The sequence below is a fragment of the Oncorhynchus gorbuscha genome, linkage group LG03 (genome assembly GCF_021184085.1).
Source record: "Oncorhynchus gorbuscha isolate QuinsamMale2020 ecotype Even-year linkage group LG03, OgorEven_v1.0, whole genome shotgun sequence".
NCBI lineage: Eukaryota > Metazoa > Chordata > Actinopteri > Salmoniformes > Salmonidae > Oncorhynchus > Oncorhynchus gorbuscha.
In genome coordinates this window covers 73,831,824-73,846,499 of record NC_060175.1, presented here as the reverse complement: position 1 = coordinate 73,846,499, position 14,676 = coordinate 73,831,824, and the positions used below count along the sequence as shown (strand labels likewise).

Sequence of the window (14,676 nt, the reverse complement as noted above, 5' to 3'; positions counted from 1 at the left end):
TATAACTATATGCAATATATTGTATGCATCTATGCAATTTGTACCTTAATGTTGACTTATGAAGGATGCTGTCGTTCGCAAGACTTTCAGAAGGAAACATTTTCTTGATATCCTGAGGGGAGGGGGGGGAGCAAATGAAAAATTAGTGAGGAAAACATGATGCTCTTTTGTGCCAATGTCAGGGACCATGGGATTAGTACCTCTAGGTTGCAGAGCGATTGTGATTGGACGTTCCTCAGAGCCCGCTCTAGCGTTCCGACTTGATTGGCCAACTTTAAAGTTCTTTCCTGAAGTTGTCTGTTCTCCACCTCCAGAAAGTTGACCCTGAAAGAGAAATTTGGTAAAAGACCAAGTCCATAGTACGGCAATAACAGCTCAAATAAGCAAAGAGAAATGACAGTCTATCATTCCTTTAAGACATGAAAGTCAGTCAATGCGGAAAATTTCAAGAACTCTGAAAGTTTCTTGAAGTGTAGTCGCAAAAATCATCAAGTGCTATGATGAAACTGGCTCTCATGAGGACCGCCACAGGAAAGGAAGACCCTGAGTTAACTCTGCTGCAGAGGATGAGTTCATTAGAGTTACCAGCCTCAGAAATTGCAGCCCAAATAAATGCTTCAGAGTTCAAGTAACAGATACATCAACTGTTCAGAGGAGACTGCGTGAAATCAGGCCTTCATGTTTGAATTGCTGCAAAGAAACCACTACTAAAGAACACCAATAAGAAGAGACGATCTTGGGCCAAGAAACACGAGCAAGTGACATTTGACCAGTGGAAATCTGTCTTTTGGTCTGATCTCCAAATTTGAGATTTTTGGTTCCAACTGCCGTATCTTTGTGAGATGCAGAGTAGATGAACGGATGATCTCTGCATGTGTAGTTCCCAACGTGAAGCAAGGAAGAGGAGGTGTGATGGTGCTTTGCTGGTGACAGCAGAGTGAAGGAAAAGCATCCAACAAGTGCTCAGCATATGTGGGAACTCCTTCAAGACAGTTGCAAAAGCATTCCAGGTAAAGCTGGTTGAGAGAATGCCAAGAGTTTACAACGCTGTCATCAAGGTAGAGGGTGGCTTCTTTGAAGAATCTCAAATATAAAATACATTTTTATTTGTTTAACTCTTTTTTTTGGCTACTACATGATTCCATGTGTTATTTCATAGTGTATGTCTTCACTATTATTCTACAATGTAGAAAATAATAAAAAGAAAAGAAAAACCCTTAAATGAGTAGGTGTGTCCAAACTTTTGTCTGGCACTGTACCTTAAGGGACAGTTCGGCAAAATTACATACTGTAAAACTTGTATTAATAGCCCAGGAGTTTATTTGCTTAAATCACTGAACACAACTGCCGTTTATTAGAGATAGTCTTCCATTTCCTTAATGCACACAGCTTTTGCTCATTTGCATAGTTATCTGTTTAATTCCAGCATTTTAATATATTTCTTAATTACCTGCACTAGTGTGTTATCATTTACACACTGTAACCACGTTTCCATCCAGAGTTTATGCGAGTCATACCATATTTAAAAACAATCAAAAGTTTCAGTACAATTTTTTAAATGCTGACAGAACTTGTTTGTTCAACATCTTTATGTCTGTAAAATGAAGTGTGAAAAATGGTGGTGGAAAATATTGAAATAATAATCATATAGAAGTAAGCTTTGAGGCACGCGATGATATGGTGTGTGGTTCTCCCGTTACGACTCAGGGAAAACATGCAGTTTACTAGACTACCTGCACAGCCTACCCACACTGTATCTGCGAGCTGTTGGCTAGAGCTCACGTACCAAGACCATAGTAGGCACATTTGCTATTTAATGCAACAGTTGTGACAAAAGCTATTGAAAATGCAATGAAATAGATTTTATTTGGTACATGAAAACATAAGCGAAAAAATAAATTGTGTCTGCACTACATCATCACGCAGTGATTATTTATCCACAACCAGTCTGTTTGGTGGAAACACCACTGGTGGAAAAATGCAAATATTTCCTTTATGCTTTAAAAAAAATATTCCCATAAATCGGTCGCCAATTTAATGGAAACCTAGTTAATGTAATTTTTCTTTTGTCTTAGTATACCTCCATAAAAAAAAAATAATAATATATTACTTTTCCTTGACAGAATAATTTGACTGACTGCATTTCCTGCAGTTGTACTTTCACCACTAGAGGGCGATCTGCCAATTACTGACTGTTTTCTTCTAGCCAGTTAGCTTGCAGTTCTCAGCTGTTGGCAGCCAATGGCTAGTTGTTTCTTACTGGCAATAAAAATGGATGATTTAATTTTTTTGAGTCAATACTGAATTATTTAATGTAACAAATCAAACCTCAAACAATTCATTAAGATCCTGTGTTTATTTGAAACAGGGATTTATTTGCTGAAATGCCTGGCTTTTAAAAAAGTGACAGGTGGCTATTCGTGTTTAATTGAAGTTTTACGGTATTTAGATATTTGTTTCCTTACCTTGAAAGCAGTCTATGGAGAAGCAGTGACTGAAATTCACACGTTGGTTTTGTGGAACTTTCCCTAATTTCGCTGAACTATACCCAGGTGACTATGTTACAGCCGGAGTTGCGTGTGGTGAACACATTCACATCAACACTTGACCAAAAGACACACTCCTTAATTTGGCAGCCCCACCTTGCTTTAACTACTTATTACAAAAATAAGGAATGGGGATGGAGAAATGTAACCACACGCAAATTCATAGATGGAGTATTCAGTACCTGTGCTGAACATTGGAGGCCTTTCTCATGCCGTTGCTCCCCATCTCCTCTGCCTCGCTCATCCTCCTCAGAAGTTCTCTCTTCTCTACCAGCAATTTTTCATTCTCCTCCATAACTGTCCTGATCCAGTCTTTCTCCTGCATACCATAAGAGAAGAAGAGAGTTAGAGTCCTTCAAGGCTATCATCACTATTATTACTACTACAGCAACTGCTCATGCCACATCTCAATGCCCTCTCAGACAACAGACACTGTGACACTACAGATGCCACTCTTTTCAAAAAGGGCAGACAAAATGAGCATATAGCATCGGATGATTGTTACTTCAATGTGTCAATGTGTTTGTACCTGTCCCTGTTCATGAAATGAACCATGAAACCAATGAAATGACTGAAAAACGGACAGACTGATTGACAGACAGACTGACCTTGTGGGAGAGGCTGGAGGCCAGGGCAAGGTCATTCTCCAGTTTCTGGATGGTGCGGTCTCTCTGGGCCGTGGCCATCAGGAAGATCTGCTTGGCCTTCCTCAGCTTGGTCTTGTGCTGCGACTGTTTCTCATTGTACTTCCTGTAATGTGGAACGGGGACGTGGGAGAGATGTTGGAGCATTCATGATGTGTCATTGAGGTGTAGTTTAATATTAGTCTAGTGTTTATGGTATTCATGGAGGAAGTCATCTTAATGTTTGTGTATGTGTACAATAAGTCGCTGGAGAGGGTGGTGTGTGTGAGCAAATAAATAAATAAATAAATAAATAAATAAATAAATAAATAAATATATATATATATATATTCCCTTTTCACACTATAGTGCACAAACTACCCAAACTGTGCTGACTGATATTCCCTTTCCAGCAACTGGTGGGATACATAGCCAGGCCAGTTTGGTACAGTACTGTGAAAATCCTTTTATAGGCTACTTGACGAACAGGCTTCTGACCTGATGTAAGTGTCCAGCTGTGTGATGACCTGCTGGAGCTCCTCCTGGAGCCGTTCACTCTCCTGTTGACTGGCCACCAACTCCTCTCCCAGCTGAAGACACGACCTCTGGCTCTCTCTCTGCTGCAGACCAGAGCATGCATACGCACAACACAACGTTCAATCTGTACTCCTATTACTAGGGTTGACCCCATGGAGTCGAATTGACGAATATCAAATTATACAAATGACCTGATTTGAATAGTCACGAAATGACGTTTTTAACCTGAAGCTCGGCCTTTAAAAATACATACACTTCTCAAAACATTATCTTATAAAAGTTGAATGAGGGCAGAGAAAAGTAACAGAACTACGGGATTGGAAACTCGCTTCAGAGGTAGATCCTGTAGGTATACTATTTGAGATGATTTCAAAAACATTAGCTGGTCACCAGCTAGCTTCCATGTTGCCATGGAACAAATAGAAAAAGTCCCAAAAGTGCAAACCCCACGCCCCTGGCATTCTTGACAGACTAAAACAAACGCTCCAAGTTTTAGAAAAATATCAAATAGTATTTGAACCCACGTCTGGGCCCAGTATCTACTGACCTCCTCTCTGGCCTTGCCATGCTCGGCTTCCAGGACAGCTAGGCGTGTCTCCAGCTGCTGTGTGAGGTGTTTGAGCTCTGAGTTGTTGCGTCCCAGTGATCCCTCCTTCCCCCTCAGAGAACGCACCTGCTGCTGCAGCTCCTCCTCCCTCTGCTCCAACAGCTTCCTGTTCAAGGGGGCAGTGATGTGGGGGCATGAGATACAGCCATAGTGAGATCAGGCACTCGGTGTTTTGGTACTTTTAAAAGTGGCATCCTTTTAAATATAAATGTGCACTTTTCTTTGCACTGATATTCTCGCACTGGCTCGATACACACACACACTACAACAAACATAGACACACACTACATACACTCACACAAACATATTGATGCCACTCACTCACACACTCCTCACATATGCTGCGGCTACTGTTTATCATCTATCCTGATGTGCCGTGTCACCATTGCCCCTACTTACATGTACATATTACCTCAATTACCTCGTACCCCTGCACATTGAGTCGGTACCGGTACTCCTTGTATATAGCCTTGTTAATTATTTTATTGTGTTACTATTTCCTTGCTAAACTTTTCTTACTTATAACCATTTCACAGTAAAGTCTACACCTGTTGTATTTGGAGCATGTGATGAATGAAATCTGATTGAGCTACGAGTCTCTTTTTCAATGTGATCCCTGGAGGCCTTTTCTTCTGTCCTACAGCTCACTCAATGATCTTTAAAGGCTGCGGGGGTAAAAGCAATATAGTAGTGAGTGAGAGAAAAAAGATCCAAAGTAGTGTATTTTATAAAGTGCCTCAGCAGACTATTATTCTCTGACTGTAGAGTACCACAGTATGAGTTACAATTCCCATAAAACATAGCAGTCAGTTTTTCCACCATTCATTTTTTCCATAGAGGATTTTAAAAACACTTAAAATAAGAGCTGCTTCTCATCTAGGCTTACCCTGGCGCGATGTTTTGATAGCTGTGTAAAAGCCAATTTATGCTTGATCGGAAAATGTGGTCTAAAGCGCCGTATGGACGGTGGTGATGCAATTGGGAGCCTCCGGGAGGCACGCAGGGGCCAAATTGAGCTCCGCACCGACTCTCAAATTTTGCAACAATGCATAGGGCTCCGTATAGCTCTGCATTGACATGATTGGTTGATGGTAGGTGAGGGCGGGAGGTCCTGTATAAACACAAACTCACTTCCTTGACAACAGCAAGAAGTACAGTATGAATGCCCTGATTTCTGCACGGCCAATGCAGACGGACGATTGACCATGCAGCGCCATGTCTTGTGCAAGTTTTACATTTTTATTTTATTTCACCTTTATTTAACCAGGTAGGCAAGTTGAGAACAAGTTCTCCTTTACAATTGCGACCTGGCCAAGAAAAAGCAAAGCAGTTCGACACATACAACAACAGAGTTACACATGGAGTAAAACAAACATACAGTCAAGTCGCTCTGGATAAGAGCGTCTGCTAAATGACTTAAATGTAATAATACAATAGAAAAATAAGTCTATATACAATGTGAGCAAATGAGGTGAGATAAGGGACTCCAAAAAGTTTTGGGACACTGTAAAGTCCATGGATAAGAAGAGCGCCTCCTCCCCGCTGCCCACAGCACTGAGGCTAGGTAACACGGTCACCACCGATAAATCCATGATAATCGAAAATTTCAATAAGTATTTCTCAACGGCTGGTCATGCCTTCCTCCTGGCTACTCTAACCCCGGCCAACAGCTCTGCTTCCCCCGCAGCTACTCGCCCAAGCCTCCCCAGCTTCTCCTTCACCCACATCCAGACAGCTGATGTTCTGAAAGAGCTGCAAAACCTGGACTCGTACAAATCAGCTGGGCTAGACAATCTGGACCCTCTCTTTCTAAAACTATCCGCCGCCTATTACCAGCCTGTTCAACCACTCCTTCGTATCGTCCGAGACACCCTAGACCCAAACTGTTACAGACCTATATCGATCCTGCCCTGCCTATCTAAAGTCTTCGAAAGCCAAGTTAATAAACAGATCACTGACCATTTCGAATCACACCGTACCTTCTCCACTGTGCAATCCGGCTTCCGAGCTGGTCACGGGTGCAGCTCAGCCACACTCAAGGTACTAAACGATATCATAACCGACATCGATAAAAGACAGTACTGTGCAGCCGTCTTCATCGACCTGGCCAAGGCTTTCGACTCTGTCAATCACCATATTCTTATCGGCAGACTCAATAGCCTTGGATTTTCTAATGACTGCCTCGCCTGGTTCACCAACTACTTTGCAGACAGAGTTCAGTGTGTCAAATCGGAGGGCATGTTGTCCAGACCTCTGGCAGTCTATGGGGGTACCACAGGGTTCAATTCTTGGGCCGACTCTTTTCTCTGTATATATCAATGTCGTCGCTCTTGCTGCGGGCGATTCCCTGTTCCACCTGTATGCAGACGACACCATATACATATACCATATACACTGTATACTTCTGGCCCTTCCTTGGACACTGTGCTAACTAACCTCCAAACAAGCTCCAATGCCACACAACACTCCTTCTGTGGCCTTCAACTGCTCTTAAACGCTAGTAAAACAAAATGCATGCTTTTCAACCGTTCGCTGCCCGCACCCGTCCGCCCGACTAGCATCACCACCCTGGATGGTTCCGACCTAGAATATGTGGACAACTATAAATACCTAGGTGTCTGGCTAAACTGTAAACTCTCCTTCCAGACTCATATTAAACATCTCCAATCCAAAATCGGCATTCTATTTCGCAACAAAGCCTCCTTCACTCACGCCGTCAAACTTACCCTAGTAAAACCGACTATCCTACCGATTCTCGACTTCGGCGATGTCATCTACAAAATAGCTTCCAATACTCTACTAAGTAAACTGGATGCAGTCTATCACAGTGCCATCCGTTTTGCTACCAAATCACCTTATTCCACCCACCACTGCGACCTGTATGCTCTAGTTGGCTGGCCCTCGCTACATATTCGTCGCCAGACCCACTGGCTCCAGGTCCTCTATAAGTCTATGCTAGGTAAAGCTCTGCCTTATCTCAGTTCACTGGTCACGATAACAACACCCACCCGTAGCACACGTTCCAGCAGGTATATCTCACGGATCATCCCCAAAGCCAACACCTCATTTGGCCACCTTTCCTTCCAGTTCTCTGCTGCCAGTGACTGGAACGAATTGCAAAAATTGCTTAAGTTGGAGACTTATTTCCCTCACCAACTTTAAATAGCCCACCCAATCTATCTACCTCATCCCCATACTGTTTTTGTTTTATTTACTTTTCTGCTCTTTTGCACACCAGTATCTCTACTTGCACATCATCATCTGCTCATTTATCACTCCAGTGTTAATCTGATAAATTGTAATTATTCGCTCCTATGGCCTATTTACCTCCTCATGCCTTTTGCACACACCGTATATAGACTTTCTTTTTTCTACTGTGTCATTGACTTGTTTATTGTTTATCCATGTGTAACTCTGTTGTTGTCTGTGTCACACTGCTTTGCTTTATCTTGGCCAGGTCGCAGTTGCAAATGAGAACTTGTTCTCAACTAGCCTACCTGGTTAAATAATGGTGAAAAAAGGGAGGTAAAGGCAAAAAAAAGGTCAATGTGGCAAAGTAAATACAATATAGCAAGTAAAACACTGGAATGGTAGATTTGCAGTGGAAGAATGTGCAAAGTAGAAATAGAAATAATGGGGTGGAAAGGAGCAAAATTAATAAATAAATACAGTAGGGTAAGAGGTAGTTGTTTGGGCTAAATTATAGATGGGCTATGTACAGGTGTAGTAATCTGTGAGCTGCTCTGACAGCTGGTGCTTAAAGCTAGTGAGGGAGATAAATGTTTCCAGTTTCAGAGATTTTTGTAGATTGTTCCAGTCATTGGCAGCAGAGAACTGGAAGGAGAGGCGGCCAAAGGAGGAATTGGTTTTGGGGGTGACCAGAGAGATATACCTGCCGGAGCTCGAGCTGAGGTAAGGGGGACTTTACCTAGCAGGGTCTTGTAGATGACCTGGAGCCAGTGGGTTTGGCGACGAGTATGAAGCGAGAGCCAGCAAACGAGAGCGTACAGGTCGCAGTGGTTGGTAGTATATGGGGCTTTGGTGACGAAACGGATGGCACTGTTATAGACTGCCTCCAATTTATTGAGTAGGGTATTGGAGGCTATTTTGTAAATGACATCGCCAAAGTTGAGGATCGGTAGGATGGTATGTTTGGCAGCATGAGTGAAGGATGCTTTGTTGCGAAATAGGATGCCAATTCTAGATTTCATTTTGGATTCTGGAAGGAGAGTTTACAGTCTAACCAGACACCTAGGTATTTGTAGTTGTCCACATATTCTAAGTCAGAACCGTCCAGAGTAGTGATGCTGGATGGGCGGGCAGGTGCAGGCAGCGATCGGTTGAAAAGCATGCATTTAGTTTTACTTGTATTTAAGAGCAGTTGGAGGCCACAGAAGGAGAGTTGTATGGCATTGAAGCTTGTCTGGAGGGTTGTTTACAGTGTCCAAAGAAGGGCCAGAAGTATACAGAATGGTGTCGTCTGTGTAGAGGTGGATCAGAGACTCACCAGCAGCAAGAGCGACATCATTGATGTATACAGAGAAGAGAGTCGACCCAAGAATTGAACCCTGTGGCACCCCCATAGAGACTGCCAGAGGCCCGGACAACAGGCCTTCTGATTTGACACTGAACTCTATCAGAGAAGTAGTTGGTGAACCAGGCGAGGCAATCATTTGAGAAACCAAGGCTATCGAGTCTGCCGATGAGGATGTAGTGATTGACAGAGTCAAAAGCCTTGGCCACGTCAATGAATATGGCTGCACAGTATTGTTTCGTATCGATGGCGGTTAAGATATCGTTTAGGACCTTGAGTGTGGCTGAGGTGCACCCATGACCAACTCTGAAACCAGATTGCACAGCAGAGAAGGTGCAGTGGGATTCGAAATGGTCGGTAATCTGTTTGTTGACTTGGCTTTCGAAGACCTTAGAAAGGCAGGGTAGGATAGATATGGGACTGAAGCAGTTTGGGTCTAGAGTGTCCCCCCCTTTGAAAAGGGGGATGACCGCAGCTGCTTTCCAATCTTTGGGAATCTCAGACGACACGAAAGAGAGGCTGAACAGGCTAGTAATAGGGGTTGCAACAATGTCGGCAGATGGTTTTTGAAAGAAAGGGTCCAGATTGTCTAGCCCGGCTGATTTGTAGGGGTCCAGATTTTGCAGCTCTTTCAGAACTTCAGTTGACTGGATTTGGGAGAAGGAGAAATGGGGAAGGCTTGGGCGAGTTGGGGGTGCAGTGCTGTTGACTGGGGTAGGGGTAGCCAGGTGAAAAGCATGGCCAGCCGTAGAAAAATGCTTATTGAAATTCTCAATTATAGTGGATTTATCGGTGGTGACAGAGTTTCCTATCCTCAGTGCAGTGGGCAGCTGGGAGGAGGTGTACTTATTCTCCATGGACATTACAGTGTCCCAGAACTTTTTTGAGTTTGTGTTGGCACAAATTGACAAAACACCTGTTAGCAAAGGTGTCAGCTAGAGATGACATGCAGGAGCCTGCAGGGATTTGTAGTTTTGCATGATGATGTCTACTTTGATGCTAATTAGCATTTTCAAAATCAGAGTAAATAGAGCCAAATATATTTATAAAAGAGTCGCCTAATCCGAGAGAGATTTACATGCTTATCAAAACATCACACCAGGGTAAGCCTACACAAACACAGCCCTTATTTTAAGTGTTTCTAAAATCCCCTATGGGGAAAATGTATAGTGTTTGACAGCTAGGTTTTATGGGTATTATGACACCTCCAATGTGTGGCTCTGCACCAACCCTCACTATCACACACACACTATGAGTTGGAAAAGGAACCAGACTAAATTGAATTGAAATGAGTTAACCACTTGGGGGCAAATCCATTGATATCAATTCATGACTAAGTGAAAATTTGACTTATGTGGAAGTTACCAATCGCTCCTTGACCAGTGCGGGTCAATGGGATATTCAGCTATCCAATGCCTCTGCTTTCTTTACAGTAGTAATCACCTCTGGAGTTGGTCCTCCAGCTGTCTGGCTCGGAGAGAGGAGAGGGTGTCGGACATGTCCCTACTGTCCCTCTCTAGCCGGCTGGTCTCCCCGGCTCGGGCTTCCTCCAGACGAAGCTGGTGGTGGGCACTCTTCAGCTTCTGCTGCAGCTCCAACACCTACAGAACACAGCCAGGTCACAGCAAGGGGTTCACTTACATGAAAGAATATACATACTTTTGGGAGGGTCCAAAAAGCTTTATAGTTTAAAAAGTTTAAATATTGGGTGAAATACCTGATAACTTACACAATAGAGAAAAGTACCTCTTGAAGGTCCTACTGGCAGCCAGTAAAATGGCTATCACTAAGAAATAGCTACAAAAAAGACCCTCCCACAGTAACACAATGGATAGACATTGTAAAAGAAATACACCACATGGAGCGTATGACCTTTGCTTTAAGAACACAAGAAGAGAGAGGTTAGGAATACTGGGAAAAATGGGTTTCATACTCAAAAAAGGTCTAATTCAAAGATGTAACTAATATGATGAAGGTATGACGTGCACTGTAACTACCAGATATTTTTTGTTGTTCTTTTATTTTACTTTATTTGTGTTCCTACAATAAAAACAAAGTATTACAAAAAGAACAAAAAAAAGTATAAATATTAGCAAAAAAAATTAATGGCAAACTAAGTTGAGCCAGCTGCATATTATAAAGTTAGATTGGTGTGTCTAGCTTACACTGTTGAAGAGCAGGATGTGTTGATGTGTTTGCACTGAAAGGACAAATGTTTCTGTAAAATATGATGAATCAAAAACCCTAAATGGCATGTTCCATTATCGCTAAGCAATCATGATGGCTCAGTATTGAGTGAGAACTGAGGAACCTTCTTGTCTGCGGAGATGACGCGGACTCTCTCTGCTTGAAGCTCCTCCTGCAGGCTTGCGTTGGTGTTGTGGCTCTGCCCGCTGCGGGCCAGCTCCAGTTCCAGCTCTCGGAGCCTGTGCTGCAGCCGCTCCATCTCCGCAGCCTGCCCCGAGCCAGTCTGCTCTGCCTGGGAAAGCTTTGCCTGGGCCTGCTTTAGCTCCGCACACACCTGGGAAAGGAAGTCCACATTTCGAATCCCCAAAGCACAAAATGACTGTGTGCTGAAACTACAAATGTAAGTGTGGTGAAGATAATTACCTCTCACACACAATGACAATAAGTGGATGAGCAGATGGATCTGGGCATGGGTGGTGATGTAAATGTTTGTGTGCGTCTGTATGTTGTCGTTTGCATGTGTATGTTTTGTATTGTTAAAAAAATATACATTACTGTTCAAAGGTTTGGGGTCACTTGGAAATGTCATTGTTTTTGAAAGAAAAGCACATTTTTTATCCACTAAAATAACATCAAATGGATCAGAAATACAGTGTAGACATTGTTAATGATGTAAATGAATATTGTAGCTGGAAACGGCAGATTTGTTATGGAATATCTACATAGGTGTACAGAGGCCCATTATCAGCAACCATCACTCAATGGCACGTTGTGTTAGCTAATCCAAGTTTATCATTTTAAAAGGCTAATTGATCATTAGAAAACCCTTTTGCAATTATGTTAGCACAGCTGAAAACTGTTGTGCTGATTAAAGAAGCAATACAACTTGCCTTCTTTAGACTAGTTGAGTATCTGAGAGTTGAGAGTTCTGTCCTACTATCCAGGTCTGTACTCAAACAATTTGAACTTCTCCTTTTAAAAATCCAATTCTAAAAACAAGTCTCTCACCGTTGCCACCTGCTATAGACCACCCTCTGCCCCCAGCTGTGCTCTGGACACCATATGTGAACTGATTGCCCCCCATTTATCTTCAGAACTCGTCCTGCTAGGTGACCTAAACTGGGACATGCTTAACACCCAGCCATCCTACAATCTAAGATTGATGTCCTCAATCCCCACAAAAATTATCAATGAACCTACCCGGTACCACCCCAAAGCCATAAACACGGGCACCCTCATAGATATCATCATAACCAACTTGCCCTCTAAATACACCTCTGCTGTTTTCAACCAAGATCTCAGCGATCACTTCCTCATTGCCTGCATCCGTAATGTGTCAGCGGTCAAACGAACTCCACTCATCACTGTCAACCGCTCCCTGAAACACTTCACCATTTAAATAAGCATGCCCCATTCAAGAAATTTAGAACCAGGAACAGATAGGTCTGGAGAGAACCAAGGGCTATGACTGCCCTTAACCAACACAAAAACATCCTATGGCATTCTGCATTAGCATCGAACAGCCCCCGTGATATGCAACTTTTCAGGGAAGTTAGAAACCAATATACACAGGCAGTTAGAAAAGCCACTGCTAGATTTTCAAGCAGAAATTTGCTTCCTGCAACACAAACTCAAAAAAGTTCTGGGACACTGTAAAGTCCATGGAGAATTAGTACACCTACTCCCAGCTGCCCACTGCACTGAGGATAGGAAACTCTGTCAACACCGATAAATCCACTATAATTGAGAATTTCAATAAGCATTTTCACCGGCTGGCCATGCTTTCTACCTGGCTACCCCAACCCCGGTCAACAGCACTGCACCCCCCACAGCAACTCACCCAAGCCTTCCGAATTTCTCCTTCTCCCAAATCCAGTCAGCAGATGTTTTGAAAGAGCTGCAAAATCTGGACCCCTACAAATCAGCCGGGCTAAACAATCTGGACCCTTTCTTTCTAAAACTATCTGCCGAAATTGTTGCAACCCCTATTTACTAGCCTGTTCAGCCTCGCTTTTGTGTCGTCTGAGATTCTGAAAGATTGGAAAGCTGCCGCGGTCATCCCCCTCTTCAAAGGGGTGACACTCTAGACCCAAACTGCTACAGACATATATCTAACCTACCCTGTCTTTCTAAGGTCTTCGAAAGCAAAGTTAACAAACAAAGCCACGCTCAAGGTCCTAAACGACATCATAACCGCCATCGATAAGAGACATTACTGTGCAGCCATATTCATCGACCTGGCCAAGGCTTTCAACTCTGTCAATCACCACATCCTCATTGGCAGACTCGATAGCCTTGGTTTCTCAAATGATTGCCTTGCCTGGTTCAACAACTACTTTTCTGATAGAGTTCAGTGTCAAATAAGAAGGCCTGTTGTCTGGGCCTCTGGTGGTCTCTATGGGGGTGCCACAGGGTTCAATTCTTGGGTCGACTCTCTTCTCTGTATACATCAATGAGGTCGCTCTTGCTGCTGGTGACTCCCTGATCCACCTCTACGCAGACGACACCATTCTGTATACTTCTGGCCCTTCTTTGGACACTGTGTAAAGAACCCTCCAGACAAGTTTCAATGCCATACAACTCTCCTTCTGTGGCATCCAACTGCTCTTAAATACAAGTAAAACTAAATGCATGCTTTTCAACCAATCACTGCCTGCACCTGCCCGCCCGTCCAGCATCACTACTCTGGACGGTTCGGACTTAGAATATGTGGACAATTACAAATACCTAGGTGTCTAGTTAGACTGTAAACTCTCCTCCCAGACTCACATCAAACATCTCCAATCCAAAGTTAAATCTAGAATTGGCGTCCTATTTCGCAACAAAGCATCCTTCACTCATGCTGCCAAACATACCCTCGTAAAACTGACCATCCTACCGATCCTCGACTTTGGCGATGTCATTTACAAAATAGCCTCCAATACCCTACTCAATAAATTGGATGCAGTCCATCCGTTTTGTCACCAAAGCCCCATATACGACCCACCGCTGCGACCTGTACGCTCTCGTTGGCTGGCCCTCGCTTCATACTCGTCGCCAAACCCACTGGCTCCAGGTCATCTACAAGACCCTGCTCGGTAAAGTCCCTCCTTATCTCAGCTCACTGGTCACCATAGAAGCACCCACCTGTAGCACGCGCTCCAGCAGATATATCTCTCTGGTCACCCCCAAAACCAACTCCAGTTCTCAACTGCCAATGACTGGAACGAACTACAAAAATCTCTGAAACTGGAAACATTTATCTCCCTCACTAGCTTTAAGCACCAACTGTCAGAGCAGCTCACAGATTACTGCACCTGTACATAACCCATCTATAATTTAGACCAAACAACTACCTCTTCCCCTACTGTATTTATTTATTTATTTAGCTCCTTTGCACCCCATTATTTCTATTTCTACTTTGCACATTCTTTCACTGCAAATCTACCATTACAGTGTTTTACTTGCTATATTGTATTTACTTTGCACCATGGCCTTTTTTTGCCTTTACCTCTCTTATCTCACCTCATTTGCTCACATTGTAAATACACTTATTTTTCTACTGTATTATTGACTGTATGTTTGTTTTACTCCATGTGTAACTCTGTGTTGTTGTATGTGTCGAACTGCTTTGCTTTACCTTGGCCAGGTCGCAATTGTAAA

General features: G+C 43.2%; 1 protein-coding gene across 6 annotated transcripts in view; it reads right to left on the bottom strand.

The window, feature by feature from the left end:
* ccdc30 (coiled-coil domain containing 30) overlaps positions 1 to 14,676 on the bottom strand; it is a 40,840-nt gene that overhangs the window by 4,120 nt on the left and 22,044 nt on the right. For all 6 annotated transcript variants that reach the window (XM_046343664.1, XM_046343663.1, XM_046343668.1 and 3 more), the window contains 8 exons: positions 11,159 to 11,368; positions 10,291 to 10,448; positions 4,254 to 4,419; positions 3,668 to 3,789; positions 3,155 to 3,296; positions 2,729 to 2,865; positions 201 to 324; positions 45 to 112 (listed from right to left, as the gene is read on the bottom strand). In XM_046343664.1, the coding sequence (XP_046199620.1) occupies positions 45 to 112; positions 201 to 324; positions 2,729 to 2,865; positions 3,155 to 3,296; positions 3,668 to 3,789; positions 4,254 to 4,419; positions 10,291 to 10,448; positions 11,159 to 11,368 (1,127 nt within the window). The remainder of the gene's footprint in view (positions 1 to 44; positions 113 to 200; positions 325 to 2,728; positions 2,866 to 3,154; positions 3,297 to 3,667; positions 3,790 to 4,253; positions 4,420 to 10,290; positions 10,449 to 11,158; positions 11,369 to 14,676) is intronic.